General features: G+C 35.1%; 1 protein-coding gene across 1 annotated transcript in view; it reads right to left on the reverse strand.

Annotated features, from left to right (window-relative positions):
• The window catches only part of SHOC1 (shortage in chiasmata 1), a 153,083-nt gene that overhangs the window by 32,960 nt on the left and 99,942 nt on the right, over positions 1–20,181 (reverse strand). The window contains exons 14-18 of the mRNA XM_044679135.1: positions 16,307–16,491; positions 14,523–14,640; positions 14,117–14,228; positions 6,269–6,390; positions 4,799–4,892 (exon numbers count right to left, since the gene is read on the reverse strand). Coding sequence (XP_044535070.1) covers positions 4,799–4,892; positions 6,269–6,390; positions 14,117–14,228; positions 14,523–14,640; positions 16,307–16,491 — 631 coding nt within the window. The remainder of the gene's footprint in view (positions 1–4,798; positions 4,893–6,268; positions 6,391–14,116; positions 14,229–14,522; positions 14,641–16,306; positions 16,492–20,181) is intronic.

The raw sequence follows: 20,181 nt of genomic DNA on the forward strand, positions 1-20,181 counted from the left end.
ATTGTTTCCATCCTCTAAGATCTGCCTCAGTTCTACTGGTTCTCTTGGCTTTTTAATGTTTATTCGGGGACTGTTGATTTAAATTCATTTAGGATAGCTAAAAGCATTTCAACCATCTCAGGACTTATCTTAGTTTTCCAAACCTAATTTTTGTTTTTATCCTTTTCAATCCAAAAATCATTGTCCTTAGAAATAAAACAGAAGCAAAATAAAAGTCAAGCAGTTCAGCCTTCTCACAATCATCCAGTATCATCCTTCTCTTCATTCAGAATAGTGAGTGGTCTTATTCCTTTTTGGATCACTGTTCCCCTCCAATCCTTTTTTTGTCATATTTAGCATAGTTAATCAGCTTCATAATACTCTGGCTGTACTAGATCCGACGCAATTCTTAAAAGCTGATGCTATTCTTTCCAGTATGATTTTTGTTATTTGCTCTTGTTTACATCTTCTCTATATTTAAAAAAAATCTGCATGTCAGTGAATGTTCAATTCAATCTCTTTTAGTAAGTTCCCCTTTTTCCTCTTCAAAATAAATTTTGCTTGTGTCTCTGTGTTTCATTCTTTACAACTTCCCATTCTTTTGGGGATGCCTCTTCCTTTTAATAATAAGCTACTGGATGTTGGCTATTCTTTTACTGAACTTTTTGATGTCTACTTTCCTAAAATGTAGTATGCATTTCAAAAAGTGCATGACTTTCATTTCCTCTGCCATGAACTTAGTAATGAAACAGTCACTTGCCCCAAGTATTCCTGTTGTTCGTGCTTCAGAAACTATTTCTTCCTTATTGTTCAGAATCAGGTCCAGATCAACAATCCCATTGGTCATTGCTTCTATGTTTTGAATGATGAAATTATCATTATGGAAAGTTACAAATTAACTAGCTGTTCTGCCATTGGTACAGAGAATACTAATACATATCCTGATAACTAAAATATCCTATTTTAAAAAACATACTTTGTTTTTTTCGTTATGAAGATATTTTATTTTACCAATTCTATGTGATAAATTTCCACATAAGTTTTTTTTTGCACTTTGAAAAATTATATTTGATGAATTGATTTAGAATATTTTTCCATAGTTTCATGATTCATGTTTTTTCCCTCCCAACTTCCCCAACCCCATAGCCAATGAGTAATTCCATTGGGTTTTACATATCCACATAAGTTTTCTGAAGTTATATGATCAAATTTTCTCCTTCCTTCCCACTCTCCCCTTTCCTGGAGCTGGCAAGCAATTTGGTCTGGGTATTACACGTATTACCATGCAAAAAAAATTTCCATATTCTTTTTGTAAAAGAATGACCATGTAAAATCAAAATTCCAAAATACCACAGTGAAAAATCCTATCCTTTAATTTGCATTCCAAATTCAACAGTTCTTTCTCTGGAGGTGGAGAACACTCTTTGTCATAAGTCCTTCAGAATTGTTCTGGCTCATTGTATTGTTGAGAGCAGCTAAGTCTTTCACAGTTGATCATCCACAGTATTGGTGTTACTGTATATAGTGTTCTCCTGGTTTTGTTTATTTTATGCTGTCAGTTCACATAGGTTTTTCCCGTTCTTTTTGAAATCATCCTATTTATCATTTCTAACACCACAATAGTATCCCATCACCATCATATGACACAATTTTTTCAGCCATTCCTCATTTGGGGGACATCCCCTCAATTTCCAGTTCCTTGACACTACAAAAAGAACTGCTATAAATCTTTTTTGTATTAGTAGGTGCTTTCCCCTTTTTTATTATCTCTTTGGGGTACAGACCCATTAGTGGTATCACAGGATCAAAAGGTATGCTCAATTTTATTGTCCTTTGGACACAGTTTCAAATTGCCCTCCAGAATGGTTGGATCAGTTCACAACTCCATCAGCAATGCATTAGTGTCCCAATTTTGCCACATTCCTTCCAACATTTATCACTTTCCTTTACTGCCACATTGGTCAATCTGATAGGTGTGAGGTAGTACCTCAGTGTTGTTCTAATTTCCATTTCTCTAATCAAAAGTGATTTAGAACATGTTTTCATATGATTATTGATAGTTTTGATGTCTTTATCTGAAAATTGCTTGTTCATATCTTTTGACTATTTGATCTTTTGTTCTTCCAGATTAATTTTATTATTTTTTCTAGTTCTAGAAAATAGTTTTTTGGTAGCTTGATTGGTATGGCACTAAATAAGTAAATTAATTTAGGTATAATTGTTATTTTTATTATATTAGCTCAGCCTACCCATGTGTAATTAATGTTTTTCTAACTGTTTAATCTAACTTTATGTGGAAAGTGTTTTATAACTGGGTTCATATAATTCCTGTGTTTGTCTTGGCAAATAGATTCCCAAGTATTTTATGTTGTCTAGAATTATTTTAAATGGGATTTCTCTTTTTATCTTTTGCTGCTAGATTTTTTGGTAATAACATATAGAAATGCTGATGATTTATGTGGGTTTATTTTGTATTCTGCAACTTTGCTAAAGTTCTTAATTACTTCAATTAGTTTCTCCAAGTACACCATTATATTATCCACAAGGAATGAAAGTTTAGTTTCCTCCTTGTCTATTTTGACTCCTTTGTTTTCTTTCTCTTATTGCTAAGGCTAACATTTCTAGTCTAATATTAAATAATAGTGGTCATAATGGGTATCCTTGCTTCATCCCTAATCTTAGTGGGAAGGCTTCTAACTTATCCCCACTGCAGATGATATACTTCCTGATGGTTTTAGATAGGTATTACTTACTATTTTAAGGAAAGACCCATTTATTCCTATGCTTTCTAGTGAACTTTTCTAGTACAATACTAGCATGTCAAGCTTTTAACATTTCCATATTCCTTGTCTAATTCATTTCTCTGTCCAGGTGGTCTGTAGTATACCCCTATAATATTGTTTCTCTTTCTACCTTTGTTGATCTTTGATCAACTGAATTCCATTATGTTGTTCTGTTAAGTTTCTGTATTTCCTCACATGAATATGAATTTATATTCTTGGACTGAATTCCAAACTCAAGACCCAATAATGATTATGAGATAGAATTTGCCTTCTTACGTTATTTTCTTCGGTTAATCCTGTATGTTGCCCATACTTTATGCATCTGTATGTAAAAATCTGAGTCCATGGGTTTTATTGTTGGATCTCTTCTTAGATTTTTGTTTCTATTAATGGTATGTTCTTTTATTATTCTTCTAGTTATATTATGTGAGCCACTAACTGTAGTACCAGAATTATCAGATCTATGGAGGGCAATTTTTTTTTCTACTTCCCTATTCAGCTTTTGATAAGAGTCAGAAGATTCTATGAAAGGGTATTTTTATTAGTCCTTGTTAGGCCCTAATGTTTAAGGTATTTATTAGTCTAATATGAACCCCATTCTCGGACATCAATGTTTCCATGTGGCCTATAGTCTGAAGAATAATATCACTACCTTACAACTCTCTCATATACACTAACTCCTGCAATTTACATTATTTTTAAGTTCTGCAAGAAGGCATTATTTCTAGGTAATATCTAAAGCATGGAGATATCATCTTGAGGAATTATAGCAGTGGTTCCCAAACTTTTTTGGCCTACTGCCCCCTTTCCAGAAAAAATATTACTTAGCGCCCCCTGGAAATTATGAAACTATTTATTTAACTCAGAATAGAATGTAATACAAAAAAAGTGTGGCCATCACAGCCTCCCTGGATTGCTGCAGCACCCACCAGGGGGCAGTAGCGCCCACTTTGGGAATCACTGGATTATAGCATTTTATGATTGTCCACATTGACGTAAAGAGCCTGGATGTCTTTAGACTACCCTTCAGCTCAATCAGCATTATTTTTAAAAATTAGTTTTAATTATCATCAACTAAATTCCAGTATACCTTAACCAGCTTATAGTTGTCCTGAAAACTGAAATTTGAAAACCTGGCTGATCAGCTACCATTGATAAAGGCCAGACACTTATTATTGTGTGACCTCAAGGAAATCTCATCATCCTTATGGTGGCACTTCCTTGAACTTTAGTTTCTAAATATTAAATTGAAGGGCTATACTAAACAATCTTATGTTCCTTACCACTCCAACCCTATTATTATTATCATTTTACATCCTTGACTTCTATCTTAAAATCAATATAGTATATTGGTTTCAAGGCAGTAGAATGGTAAAGGTTAGGCAAGCAGGATTAAGCAACTTATCCAGGGTCATATAGCTAGAAAGTGTCTGAAGTCACATTTGAATTCAGGACCTCTTGTCTCTAGGCCTGGCTATCAATCCACTGAAGCCACCTAGTTGTCCCCTCATAACCTACTAGTAACTTACTGGCTGATTAATCATAGGCCTTTAGTGATCAGTAACAAATTAAGCTTTTAAGTTCACAAATTTTGCATTTAACAACACGATGATGGATGGTGAACTTTTTGGAGAAGCAAGAGATAATTCATGAACTTTCTAGCTTTCTCTCCCTTTTTGAACACTAGTTTTTTTTTTTAACCTATAATAGATCATGAAGAATAGCAGAAAGAATTCTAGATTTAAATTTGGAAGACCTGGGTTTAAATCCCAGCCTCACTATTTACTAATTTTAAGACACTGATCAAGTCACTATACCTCCCCTTAGGTTAGATTTTTTCATCTGGAAGATGTTGGTATCTAAAGCCCCTTTCAGTTTTATAGGATCATAGACTTAGATATGAAAAGGACCTTAGGTGTTTGATCCTATAATATTTTAATCCTTTTCCTCAGTGACTATTTGAGCTTTTGTAGCATTTTCATTTATGAACAGAATTTATAAAAGTGTATCAAATAAAAAAAATTTCAAAGAAACACCTTCACTTCCAGTTCTTCAGATTTCAGTCCAAATGGAACCAAAGCTGCATAGATCAGTGCTAGATGATGAAGTGTTTTTCCTGTAAGGCAGTACCTGAAATAGAGCTCTGTTATTATGTTGGTACTCATTTGCCATCCAAATATAATTGTCAAAACACTGAGGAAAACATCTCTCTATATATTTTAATATCACTAGAAGTTTCTTGTTAAGGAAAGATCAAAAGAAGTTTCTAAAATTAATTTAGGTTATACCTAATCAGGTAGAAGACATCTCATATATTTCTCTAGCATTGTTTTCTCAGTGGGTGAGGATAAAGGGGTCTGGAAAATAATTCAATAGACATCCTCTTAAATTCTGCTACTTATGACAATTTTTTGAGTTATACAGGTCCGGGTCTTCTGGGAACACTTCAAGGACAAGATACCTTCCCCAATTTGTATTTTGCTGAGTTTTTAACTTTATGTGTGAATGAATCAATGAGAGAGGAAGGAAGGGAGAGAAGAAGGGGGGAGAAAGAAAAAGAGAGAGAGGAAGGGAGAGAGATAGAGAAAGAGAGAAAGGGAGAGGGTTGAACTTGAAGTCAAAGACTCCTTAGGAAGTATAATTTTATGTGATCTATTTTATATGTCTATGCCACTGTAATCCCCTAAATTAGCATATTGAAGTAGATTAGTAGAGAACCAGAAAGAATGTGAGTAGGGGAAAATGAAAGAGACAGAGTTAGTGAAGTCAAGGTTCATTCTGATAGCAATACTCTCGTTGAAGATGAGCATCTAGATATGGATTTCTAATCATGCTACCATATACTATAAAATGAATGAGAAACCTTGTTTATTTGTATATTAAATAGGGGTTGCCTTGATTTAAAATTACTTTCTTTTTTGGGGAAACAAATATAGAAAGTCAAAGTAATTAGATGTTGATTTTTTTTAAACCCTTAACTTCTGTCTTAGAATTGATATTAAGTATTGGTTTCAAGGCAGAAAAAAAGTAAAGGCTAGGCAATTATGATTAAATGACTTGCCCAGGGTCACACGGCTAGGAAGTATCTGAGGCCAAATTTGAATCCAGGACCTCTTGGCTCTAGGCCTGGCTCTCAATTCAATGAGTCACCCCATAAATGTTTTAAAATTAATATCTATTAAAGTTCCAGTTGTATATTGTTGATTTACACCAAAACTAATCAAATGAAGCAGGAAAATCCCTTTTTCTCTACCTTTTAGACCAACATAGAATTTTGACTCTGATAATCATGGCACTGAATGCAGTGAGGAGATGAGAAATTATGTGAAAAACAATACAAACATATGCAAGCTTAATAGTTCTAGAGCTAATGATATTAGAGGAGTAATAATGATTAATAACTTAAGGAAATATAACATCTTGTTAATTTACCTCATCCTATTAAACTTGTCAAAGAAAAGATTTGTATTATAATACATGAGCACAGAAGGAAATTGTTTACTTACTCTGAATTCAGTCTTTCTTTGGAGTAGAAAATGATCCAACAGAAACTGTACTGGATTGATAATGCTATCAATTTTAAAATGAAGTTATCTGATGCCTTCTCGCAATTCAGTTCTTCCAGACTCTACCAAAAAATAAACAACACATAATATGCTCATGGTTTTGTTATTTTAACTAGATTTGGCTTTATTTTAAAACCTCATGTAAAGAAAAGTATGATACCACAAAGAATATAGACTTAATTCCTGTAACAATAGTGAGGCACAAAGTTCTAAGCATGATCAATGAGTTAGTAAATTGTTAGTAAAGTATGAATTTAATGGGCAGCTAGGTAGCAGTAGGCCTGCAGTTGGAAGGACCTAGATTTAAATTTGGCCCCAGATACTTCCTACCTGTGTGACCCTAGGCAAGTCATTTCCTCCCATTTGCCTAGACTTTGCCATTCTTCTGTCTTAGAATTGATACTAAGATAGACTATAAGGATTTTATTTTTTTTAAGTGTGAATTTAACAATAAATAGGCTCTTAGCTTCTTCAGAAGCAAGGGTAAGACGGTAGGAGAGGGACAGCTCTCTTTTATAGTTTAGAGGAATACAGAAAATAGGAAGGCCAGCATTGTAGAAGGAAGAAAGTATAACTGGATAGAAATTTAGGAATGAGGACTAGCTCTAATTTCCTTCTTCTTGCCTATGGCTAAGAAATGTCCATTGTATGAGTCCAAGTGCATCTGTAAGGACAGAGAAAGCAAACCAGACTTCTTTGGATAACAAAGTAGACATCCTTGAAGGATAGCTTGGTGGTATAAAGATACTAGACCAGACTCCCTTGTGTCCATCTGCTTGCTTTAAGATTTACTTGACAAAAGAATAGAATAATGATTAACAAGAGAGCTGGATTTCTAAATTTAACTTAAATTTTGAACTAAGTTCAGAAACAAAGAACCTTGAATTAGGCAGTTAAGAGGACAAAACTAATTAGCTGTAAAAAGAATCAATTTTAAAAAGACACAGAGAGGCATCTAGGTGGCTCAGTGGATAGAGAGCAAGGTCTAGTGAGGGAGATCTTGGGTTCAAATTTGACCTCAGACACTTCATAACTATGTGACTCTGGGTAAGTCACTTAACTCCCATTGCCTAGACCTTACCCACACTTCTGCCTTGGAACCAATACACAGTATTGATCCTTTGATAAAAGGTAAGAGTTAAGGAAAAAAAAGACAAAGAATCAGTCTGATTATTTCAATCCCAATATAATAGTTAACACTGGAGGCATTAGGAAAAAAAAAAAGACACATGAATAGAAGTCTTCTCATTTTTGCAAATGGGGCTCATAGTCCAATTAGATTCTAGACTAGCAAAAAAGGAATTTTGCGGAGGGGTAAGACTACATTATTTCAGAATAAAATTAGGAATTTGTCTGATGGGTTATGGGAAAATCTGGATTTTTTGCATTCTGAGAGGTACAAAGGAAGTAGGAATCATCCCCCCCCCCTTCCCCAAACCTCTACTTAGTGTCCTGACATAATGGGAATTTGCTCAGACTGCTTTGTGAAGTTAAGTCTAAGTTTGGTTATCTATTTGTGACCTAAGAAGCTTTGGGAACCACATCCTGTCCTGCTAAAAATGTTAATAGGAAAGAGTTTAGCAGGATCTAGGTGCAATAGTGAGAACTAGCTGTCAGAATCCCAGCAGATATAAATGGGAAGCATCATTAGTTGAAGAAAAGGACATCTACCTAAGTCAGCACTAAAGGGCCAGTCAGAATCAGATTGTTGAAAGTAGTTTCCTTAGTTTTATCAGGCAGAACTGTGGAAAGAGTTTAGAGATGTAGTCTTTGTCTACCCTAAGGTAGAGATTTTTAAATGAAGTCAACCATAGTATTAAGATTTGTTTTTAGGGAATTTTTTTCTGGTAAATTTTATGACTCTGAATATCCTGGCTTTGGGCTATTACTGAAAGGAGGAAAGGGGGTTTTATATATTTTTAGTATTTTTCCTAGGGAAAGTGGGCTATATCTTGACTGTTTTTGAACATGTGAAAATTAACTACATAAAATAAGATTTCCCTAAGACATTTGCTAGCACCTCTGTGGATTTCATTTTCCTGTTGTATAAAAAGATTATGTATCATAACTAGGAATGCAAGGTTTGTTCAATAGAAGGAAAAGTATAAACATAATATACATATTTTAGCAAAAATAATAAAAATCATGGCATTACATGAATGGTTGCTGAAAAAGCTTTTGTTAAAATTGAATGCCTGATTCTGTTAAAAACACTAAGGAGCATAGGAATAAATGGATCTTTCCTTAACAAAGCAAGAAGTTGCTGTCTAAAACCTAGAGCCAATATTATGTGGAATGGAAAAAGGTTAAAGGCCTTTTCAATAAGATGAGGAGTAAGACAACGATGTCCAATATCATCACTATTACTTGCTATAGTTTTATAAATGCTATTGCAATGACAAGAGTAAGAAATCGAAGGGATAGGCATGGGCAAAGAGCAAAGAAAATTATTAATTTTTTTCCTGAGGATAAGATGGTCTAGCTAGAAAATGCTACGGTCAATTTTGTTAATGCTCTAAAAAGAGAAGATAAGATTAAACAAAGAAATAAAAAGGCTTATTCTCAGTGATGTATCTATTGGGCTGAGAGCCCCAAACTTTTGCTACTAAATGGATAGCAGCTAGAGTGTCCCTAACATGGCTACTTTTAGCATTATTACACTAGAGGGATAATCATCCATCTCAGTCAGCTCATGGACCTTCATTTCCACTGAATCTTTCTGACCAAGCTAGAATAAAATGCTTATGACAGAATATAAAATGAATAACAAGGCATTAATCAAATAGCAAGTACTTTTACTATCAACTTCCCAAAGCCTCTCCAGTGATTTGATTCTACATACAATCCATTTCCCCTGTGTTATTAGAGGGACAGAATCAGTTTTATTTACCCTATTTTTACACTGTTTGGTTTAACTCCCCCCTCTCTTTTCCCTGTAGCTGGCAAACATTTTTTATGTGATTTCTTTTCTTTAAGTTGTTTCTAATTCCTGATTGGTTTATAGAAAACTATTGGTCATAACTTCTTTGTGAGTTGATGTTTTTTCAAAACTGCAAACATAGGGGCTGCAATGGAGGAACTAGTGAGGGGCATGTGGTACAGAAACAGTCTCATAGTCAGAGGTTTCAGGAAAAGGAATTCTTGTCTTTTTCCTCCTGCTCCTTCCCTCCAATCCCTTCCCTGCCCATATATATTGGGGGCTGAGCTGAATGGGAATCATGTGGTTTTGATTTTATGAATAACTCTAATAAACTCCTCAATAGTGTGATAATGAGATTAAATCTACTCTGACCATCTTTAGATTTACTCACAAAAGGTGAAAACATCTCCATTTAACTCACAAGTTGGGTGGTCTGTAACCCAGGTGTGCTAGAGTAACAAATCAGAATTTACTGACTGCCTCCTGGGCAGTCCTAAGAAAAGCATCTGTTGTGATTGGACACGTAAACTAGGAGGAAGGCACAAGAAGTGATGCAAAAGAGGCCCCTTTAAAAAGGGATTTCAGTCAGCTGAGCTCCTTCTTCTGGTTTGTGAACGGGACCTGAAGGAGCTCTTCTGGTTCAAGACTGGACTTGGAGGAGGTTTGGAGCTGGTGAGACTGTTCCATGTGGTGAGTGTTAAGATTGAATCTTCCTGAACTTCTCTTAAGGAACTTCCTTTTAATAGAGACTCTGTAGCTGAAGCTTTTGCTTTGTTCGCCTTTGAGGCCCTTCAGGCCTCTGGCTTCCCAGCCTTGGGATCAAGGCTGGGTTTCCCTCTGCTGAGGGTTAATTAGATCTATCTGGATTGAACTAGGGGATCAGAGCAAATTACTTACTGTGTTAGATTACTTATCCTATCTTATCCTCTCTCTTATTTCCTTATTTCTACTTCCTCTTCTCATTTGTAAATAAATTTCCATAAAAGTCATTTTAACTTGAAGTTAATCTTTAATTGGGGACTGATAATTGTTCAATCCCCTGGCAACCAATCTTTTAATATTTACCCAATCAAAACCCCTGTTACCCCTTACAACAGAGAAGTAGATGAATCATATAATTGGGTCATGAGGCCGGCAGGCAGCACAAAGTGGCAGGTACCCTACCAAGGCTTTAGGTATCCCGAGAGAGGGGCAGAAGGGCCAAGAGAAGGTCAGAACCTCTGGGGGCCACCTAGTATGCTCTGAGAAGGATGGCTGAAATTCTCCCCTTGACCTTCTGATTCTGAAAGGAAAGGAAGGGGCAGAAGAGACAGAATCTAAACCTCCACACCTTGAACCACCTCATGTGGTCAGTAACTTCTGAGGCCACTTTGATTTCTCCAATATATTTTCTGTACCATTGTTTGGACATTCTTTCTAGTCTACCTCTCTGAGGATGCCAGTCTTGTACCTAAAAACTTTGAGTAGCTTTTCACTGTCTAAAGAACAAAGAATAAACTCTTCATGCTGGCATTATAGGAACTCTACAGTCTGGCTCCCACCCGCTGTTCCAGGCTAATTTCATACTATTCACCTTTATGAACTTCTACCCTCTAGCCAGAGGGTGTTGCTGTTCTGGTCTCTTTCCCACTGCACTTGTTTCAGCTCTTCCTGAAGCTTGGAACCAGCCTGCCCTTTCCATTCTGGTCTCTTAAGTCTCTTCTTACTTAAAAGCCCAGCTTGGGTGCCACCTTTTCCAGGAAGCCCTACCAATTCTACCCTTCCCTGCTGATGAACAGAATTGCTTCTTCCTCAAATTTTTTTTCATAATGCTTTATTTACATTGTTCTTTTCCTCTCGTTTCACACTTCCTCTTGTAGTTCTTTGTATACATTTCCCCCTCTTTACACTATCCTTTACTTTATCCTTTAAAGCATAGCCTAGTCAAGCAGTCAATCAGCATTTATTACATACCAACTATGCACCAGGCACTGTGCTAAAAGCTGGGTATACAAAAAGGGGCAAAAGACAGTCCCTGCTCTCAAGGAGCTTACAATCTAATTGGGGAGACAACATGCAAACAAATAGAGACAAGCTACATACAAGATCAATAGGAAATAATTAAAAGAGGGGAGGCAAAGGAATTAGATGGGGTCAGGAAAGCTTCCTGTAGAAGGTGGAATTTTAGTTGAGACTTAAAGGAATCCAGGGAGGTCAGCAGTCAGAGAAGAGAAGGGAGAGCATCCTCTACAGGGGACCAGTTAGGAAGAATGCAGTGAGCTGAGACATGAAGTGTCTTGTTTGTGGAACAGCCAGGAGGTCATTGGATGGAAGAGTATGTGTCAAGGAACAAGAAGACTAGAAAAGGCGGGAAGGGATTAGAGTACCCTTCCCCTGTTGCTTCCTATATCCACAGTCTCTCCTTGGGGATTGGAGGGCCAGAGCCATTTTCCTCTTCCCTGCCCAACCATGTGAATTTTCCCTAGACCTACAATTCCTAGTTATGGTTTTGTTTAGATTTGTATTTGTTCGATTTTTTAAATGATGCAAAATGCATATAGAATTGGAACATACACACTATAAAAAATACAGAGGCAACAAAACTTGTATAACTACTCAAACAGTAAAGAGATCAAAAAGGAACACAGAGATAACAGGTTATAATTTTGTTAAATTTCAAATTTAAAGCTATTTTTTATTTCACTTTTAAAAAGCAAATGTAAATAGATAAGGTTTTGTGATTCTACTTGAGTTTTAATTCCACTCTAATTTTTATGTGTTGTGATATTAATAAAAATTATTAAAAACAAAACATCTAATCTCTCATATCTATCTCCCTGTATTTTGTTCCTTCTTACCTTTTAAAATCCCCTTTAAAGGATCTGACTTCTGTGAATTGAAAGCTAGAAAATTCCTCTTTTCAACTAGACCTATTTGATAATACAAATAAAACTTTAATGATCTACTGCCAGCAAAAGTTAGAGAAATTCCATTTAAAATCACTCTAATGATTATAAGAAGTAATGTACTTGCCAAGGCAAATACAGGAATTATATGAACACTTTTATGTAATTGTTCACTATATGAACAATTACAAAGCACTTTTCAAACAAATAAAGTTGGATCTAAACAATTGGAAAAATATTAATTGCTCATGGGTAGGCTAAGCTAATATAACAAAAATGACAATTCTGCTTAAGTTAGTTTATTTATTCAGTGCCATACCAAACTACCAAATAATTATTTTATAGAACTAGAAAAAATAATGACAAAATTCACCTGGAAGAACAAAAGGCCAAGAATGTTAAGGAAACTAATAAAAAAAAATGAGAAAGGAAGGAGGCCTAGCAGTACTAGATCTCAAACTGTACTAAATAGCAGTAATCATCAAAACAATCTGGTACTGGCTAAGGAATAGAATGGTAGATCAATGGAGTAGATTAGAGATACACAATATAAAGGGGTAAATGGCCATAGTAACCTAGTGTTTGATAACCCAAAGATCCCAGCTTTCAGAATAAGGACTAATTCTTTAACAAAAACTGCTAGGAAAACTGGAAAGTGGTATGGCAGAAGCTAGCTACAGACTGATATCTCACACCCTATACCAAGATATGGTCAAAATGGATATATGATTCAGATATAAAGAATGATACCATAACTAAATCAGGGGAACATGGAAGAGTTTGCCTGGCAGATCTCTGGAGAAGGGAAGAATTTATGACCAAATAAGGGATAGAGAGGAGTATAAGATGTAAAATGAATAATTTTGATTATATTAAATTAAAAAGCTTTTGTACAATCAAAATTAATCTAAACAAGATTAGAAGGGAAACAACAAACTGGGAAAATTTTTTATAACAAATTTCTCTGATAAAGCTCTAATTTCTCAAATTTATAGAGAATTAAGTCAAATTTATGTATCCAAGTCATTTCGCAGTTGATAAATCAAAAGATATGAACAAGCAATTTTCAGATGAAGAAATCAGAGCCACCAATAATCATATGAAAAAATGTTCTAAATCACTCTTGATTAGAGAAATAGAAATTAGAACAACACTGAGGTACTACCTCACACCTATCAGATTGACCAATATGGCAGTAAAGGAAAGCAATAAATGTTGGAGGGAATGTGGCAAAATTGGAAAACTAATGCATTGCTGATGGAGTTGTGAACTGATCCAACCATTCTGGAGGGCAATTTGGAACTGTGTTCAAAGGGCAATAAAATTGAGCATACCCTTTGATCCTCTGATACCACTAGTGGATCTATATCCCAAAGAAGTCATAAAAAGGGGGACAGGACCTACTAGTACAAAAAAGATTTATAGCAGTTCTTTTTGTAGTGGCAAAGAACTGGAAACTGAGGGAATGTGCCCCAAATGAGGAATGGTTGAACAAATTGTGGCATATGACAGTGATGGGATACTATTGTGGTGTTAGAAATGATAAATAGGATGATTCAAAAAGGAAAAACCTATGTGAACTGACAGCATAAAATAAACAAAACCAGGAAAACACCGTATACAGTAAAAGCAATACTGTGGAATGATCAATTGTGAAATACTTAGCTGCTCTCAACAACACAATGAGCCAGAACAATTCTGAGGGACTTATGACAAAGAATGTTCTCCACCTACAGAGAAAGAACTGTTGGAGTGGTCTTTCACATTGGTGTAATTTTGGTTTTTATTTTTGGGTTTTGGTTATGTATGGCTTTGCTCTTATAACAATGACCAATATGGAAATATATTTTGCATGACAATAAAAAATGAGGAAAAAAAAGAAATAATCTTCTTTCATAGTCTTAATGAAAAACTAATAATGGCACTATTTATTAGACTTGGAAACACACAGATATGTTCATTTTCTAGAGCACTTAGCCTTACCTGAATAATGATGGCTGTGCACTCATCAACTGTCACCACCACATAACGATCTGTATCCCCAAATTGTTTCAAGGACTCACTGCAACATCTTTCCACTAGAGTTATATTGTAGCTGTCAAAACACAATTTAGTTGAAATAGTGAAACTTCTATGAGAAATTTAGGAAAATCTTTATTGTGTTAATGTTCATTACATTGCCCTTATTACATAATCACTATTTCCACTCTATCCATTCAGAGTGCTTTGGGGTATGTATACTGGTTTGGGAATAATTTTCTGCCTTTGTGTAAAGGAATAAAGTATTCATTTATATGTTATAAAAGTTTTTGAATCCAGAAGGATACATACCACAGAAAATATCTAGCATATTTGCACCTATGCTAAATTTAGGAGATCTGGGGCTTACTTGGATTCTAGTAGCTGAAGTATTTCTGGTGTATTAAGAAGTCCTTCAGATGTAAGAAACACATATGGGATTTGAATTTCCAAAAGAAAACCGCCAAATCTGTCCAGTGAGGCACTTTCTAGATAAAAGAAAAATTTTACTTGTTTAGATTGATAAATATATATATATATATATAAACATACATGCAATCTCCTATTAAAACAGAAAAATGATGACTTGTTTCTGGATTGTTTTATATTTAAAGAGTATATACCAGTGATGGCAAACCTTTTAGAGATGGAGTGCCAGGTCCTATCCCCCAGACCCAGTGCTGTGCCTGCTCCTCCCCAAAGACTGAGTGCCATGCCATGTCCCTCCCCCCCAGCCCCTTGGCTCTCTCTTATCCCAGAAAGGGGAGGGAGGAAGCACTTCCATTGGGCTATTGAGTGGAGGGGCAGATAAAGTGAAAAAATGTCCTCAGAGTAGGTGAATAAGGGGAGAGGGGTGGCCCTTTAGCTCAGGTCTCCTCCAGCTCTGGCACCTATGAGTTGCCTACCTGCGCACTCCCATTGACTGCTGGGCAGATATGAAAAAACATCTGTAGGCATGGTGAAGAAGGGGTAGGGAGAAGCTCTGCCCAAGTCCTTCTTCCTTTCTAGTAAGGAGTTGGGGGAAAAGGTGGCTCTCATGCCCACAGAGAGTGCTCTGCATGCCATAGGTTTGTCATCACTGGTATATACATTGAATGTTTTCTTTAAGAAGATAGATGAAAACCTCTGAAACCTTTTAACATTGTTATTCTGAAATAAGAATAATTTTTAATCCTTTTGCAAACTTCTCATACTTCCAAATATTATCAGAGAGAGAGCAATTTAACTTTCACTGCTAAGTATCAAAGATCCCAAAGATGTGATAAGGGGGACCTATCTTTAGAACTATATTGGAATTCCCAGATGTGGCTCTTTCTGACCTAAAGTCTGATAGAAAGTGAGACAATCACTTGGGGCAAGATATATGGGTACAGTCTGTGGTATAGTAGAGACCTGTATTTTGTAGTCCACAGGAGGAAGTCAGAACTCATAATACTAATTTACTACCAGCGTTTCAATCCTGTTCCACAATTATTATTCATTGTTCCAGAGTGCAAGGATATGGTCATTTTGGATATTGGAGTTGGCAATTTTAATTATTTGAGGTACTGCTAAAAGAGAGAGGAGTCAAGGTAGGCTGAGGGTTTGGCTTAGGTTCCTATTCAAACATTCATGGGCCATTGGTATTTAGAATCTATGAAATGATTATTGCCCATTTAATGTGCATTGCTTAAAACAATATTACTTAAAAATGCATTAGACACAAGCTAAATAAAAGTATTCATGATAATAAGTACAATTAATAAGTTTAATTAGTTAAAGACTGAATTGCATTAGCAGGTCTGTAGGGAGCCTTAATGGCATGTTCCTTCTATTTTTTCTTAGGCACACAATAAGCCTTCATTTTAAGAAGTCTAACAGTAGGGGGCAGCTAGGTAGCTCAGTGGATTGAGAGTCAGGTCTACAGATGGGAGGTCCTAGGTTCAAATCCAATCTAGATACTTCCCAGCTGTGTGACCCTGGGAAAGTCACTTGACCCACATTGCCCACCCTTACCACTCTTCCACCTAGGAGCCAATACACAGAAGTTAAGGGTTTTTTTTTTAAAAAAAGAAGAGTAACAGTAAAGATTTTCAAATATACTTATTGTATAAATCAAATGATAAATAAATTTCAACTGGAATGGAGAAATTTGTCATTTTCAATTTTCCTTACTTTTAAAAACTTCATCTGGGAGAACTGTTTTAAAGGCCATGTAAGGAATATCCAATTGTTCACAATGTTTAATCCAGCAAGAGTTTTCTACATAATTATATTCCAACATGAATGAGAACTGAGTCCAGGGAAAGTCAGGTCCAATATGTTGATTATGTACAACCATGCAGGAACATTTCTTGAGGCTAGAAGAACCAAGAAAATAGCATTAAAATTATATTGTTTCCTTGGAATGGGTAAACTTAAATATATCCCACTAAGAATGTTGGCTTGAGGATGGCAAAAGGCCATGGCTATTTTATTTACTGCTCCCATGTGTCCACTCATTTAAGAAAAATTTCAATACAAGTTCTGTCTAATTTACTCTAATCTGGCCTTGCTCTTTTCTTGTTTCTTCCTATATGCTCCTATTTCCCTCTATGAAATAAAGAACAGCCACCTGTTCTGAAACCCATTTTTTTTTGTTTTTCCCCAGACATTATCAATATCCAGCAGAAAAATCATAGTCAGAAATTCTTCCATAATTGTTCAAAAGTCTTATCCTTTTAAAACTGATAATATTACATTGCATGACAACTTTGGAAATGCTGCTGCTATATCTATATCTTAACCTATATCTTTATATATAAATGATTATACTGAATAATCTTAGAAAAGAGATGAATGGCAAACACAGATATTACAGTTCTGCTTTCTCATCTGACATAGGGTAGTGATTACATTAGTTATAATTTTCTATTGCTGCTTCCTCAACTGATTAGAAAATTCTTGAATTTTAGTCAGTACAAAATAGAAAGAACTTGAATAATTATTATTGGTGAGTTGGAGTATTCTTTCATATAGTTATTAATAGTTTATAATTCTTCTAAGAATTGCGTGACAAAACCATTGCAGCCGAAATTAGAACAGGAACAACAAACTGGGAAAAAATTTTTATAACAAAATTCTCTGACAAAGGTCTAATTTCTCAAATATGTAAGGAACTAAGCTAAATGTACAAGAAATCAAGTCATTTCCCCAATTGACAAATGGTCAAGGGATATGAATAGGCAATTTTTCAGATGAAGAAATCAAAACTATCAATAATCACATGAAAAAGTGTTCTAAATCCCTCCTGATTAGAGAAATGCAAATCAAAACAACTCTGAGGTACAACCTCATACCTCAGATTGGCCGATATGACAGTAAAGTAAAATAATAAATGTTGGAGGGGGTATGGCAAAATTGGGACACTAATGCATTACTGGTGGAGTTGTGAATTGATCCAACCATTCTAGAAGGCAATTTGGAATTATGCCCAAAGGGATTTAAAAGACTGGATGGCTTTCAATCCACCAATACTACTACTGGGTTTGTACACCAAAGAGATTAAAAAAAAAATGTTTGGGGGGTAGCTGGGTAGCTCAGTGGATAGAGAGTCAGGCCTAGAGACAGGAGGTCCTAGTTTCAAATCCAGCCTCAAACACTTCCCAGCTGTGTGACCCTGGGCAAGTCACTTGACCCCCATTGCCCACCCTTATTACTCTTCCACCTAGGAGCCAATACACAGAAGTTAAGGGTTTAAAAAAAAGACAAAAAAATGTTTGTACAAAAATATTTATAGCCATGCTCTATGGTGCTAAAAATTTGGAAAATGAGGGGGTGTCCCTTGATTGGGGAATGGCTGAACAAATTGTGGCATATGATGGTGATGGCATACTACTGTGCTATATGGAATGATGAACTGCTTGATTTCTATGTGAATTAGAAATACCTCCATGAACTGATGTGGAGTGAAATGAGCAGGACTAGGGGAACATTATACACAGTAACTGAAACATTATGGGATGATCAAATGAAACAGACTTTGCTACTAATAGCAATACAAAGTTTCCAGGACATTTGGGAAAGAATACTATTCACATATAGAGAATGAACTGTGGGAGTAGAAATGCAGAAGAAAAACATGATTTATCACTTGTTCATAAGAGTATAGGATTTGGGGATTGGGGTTTAAAAGATTACTTTATTACAAAAATTAATAATGTGGAAATAAGTTTTGAGTGATAATACATGTATAACCCAGTGGAATTGCTTGTCAGCTCTGGGTGGGGGGAGGTAAAAAGAGAGGGAGAGAACATGAATCATGTAACCATGGAAAAATACTTTAAAAAAATAAAGAGAAAAAATAAAATGCAATTAAGAAATTTTCAACAATAACAAAAAAGAATTGTTTGAATCCTTTGATGACTTGTCTATGGGGGAATGGTTTTTGGTCTTATACTAATCTCCTTTAACAGCTATTTTGTCCTTTTTAAAAATGCTCATCTAAAGAACTCCTTAGATTTTCTTTCATAAAAGCTTAAATCAATGAAGGCAGTATTATGGATATCTTAGTAATTGTAGTAGTGATGAAAAATCCTAGGATTACTTAATTTTCAAGCATCCAACTTTGGGATTTGTTTTTTTCCATTAAAAATAAATCCTCTCTAATCTTTGATGGCATGGAATGTAACATAATGCCTATTCTATGGCAGCTAGATGGTGCAGTGGGTAGAGTGCTGGGTCTGGAGTCAGGCCGACCTGAATTCAAATGCAATTTCAGAAAGTTACTAGCTTTGTAACTCTGGATAAGTAGTTCTCAGTATTATGATGATCAAATGAAATAATATTATTTGATCATCATAATGCTGAGAGCTACTTATCCAGAGTTACAAATATACTATACTAAAGAGCTTGGCTCAATGTTGGGTTAATAGCAGTTCTTATACAAATGCTAGCTATTGTGGTTGCTGCTGTTGTTACAATTTCCAAATAGCAAAATAGGAAAATTCTCAAAGAACATTCTTTGGAAATAATCTCCAGGAATGACACATCATTGCTATTTTCTTCTGCAATCCAGAATATAGCAAAAAAAAAAAAAAGTGAAGCTCCTTTCAAAGGTCATTCACTATATACCTACCTTCCCTTTTGGACTTGAATATTTTGAAATCATTAGCCATTGCATAATAAGGTTAAAGAACAATAGATATTAATTAAAGAGTAAATCATCCTTAAAAAAATAAATCTGACTTACCCATTTAAAATGTCATTGGATTCCAGTAAAATATTTCTTTTTTCGGGAGATAAAGAAATACATTTTAAACCTGAATTGGCAAAACAATGGAAAATAAACATTTTTTGATGCTTTTGATTTTATATACTTCTTTCTAAAGTGATATAAAGTGACTTGATTTAATTACCAAGAAATATATTTAATAGTATGTTCAAAAAAGGCTACTTTATACCCAGATTATATATCTGGGACATATATATATATATGATTTTAAAAGGACAGATGTTCAGTTTTTACTTTTTGAATCTAAATGGAATGGAAATACTTGATTTTAATGTAGAATCTGCTAGGTATTTGAACTGTTTCCTTCTGGCAGCTTCTAGTACTTTTTCCTTGGCCTGAGAGTTCTGGAATTTGGCTACAATAGTCCTGGGGTTTCTTTCAGGAGGTGATTTATAGATTCTCTCAATTTCTATTTTTCCCTCTTGTTTGAGTATATGAGGGCAATTTTCCCTGATGATTTCTTTAATATGTAATCTGGGTTCTTTTTTTGATCATGGCTTTCAAGTATTCTGATGATTCTTAGATGATATCTTCTTGATCTATTTTCCAGGTTGGTCATTTTCCCATTGAAGTATTTTAGATTTTCTTCTATTAAAAAAAGTGTTGTTTTTTTGGTTTCCTGGTGTCTTATGGTTTCATTAACTTCTCTTTATCCAATTCTAATTTTTAGGAAGTTATTTTCTTTCTTGAGTTTTTGTGTTTCCATTTGTCAATTCTATTCCTTAAGGAGTTGCTTTCTTCGGTGATTTCTACCCCAGCTGTTGAATTTTATAATTTG

The sequence above is a fragment of the Gracilinanus agilis genome, chromosome 1 (genome assembly GCF_016433145.1).
Source record: "Gracilinanus agilis isolate LMUSP501 chromosome 1, AgileGrace, whole genome shotgun sequence".
Taxonomy (NCBI): domain Eukaryota; kingdom Metazoa; phylum Chordata; class Mammalia; order Didelphimorphia; family Didelphidae; genus Gracilinanus; species Gracilinanus agilis.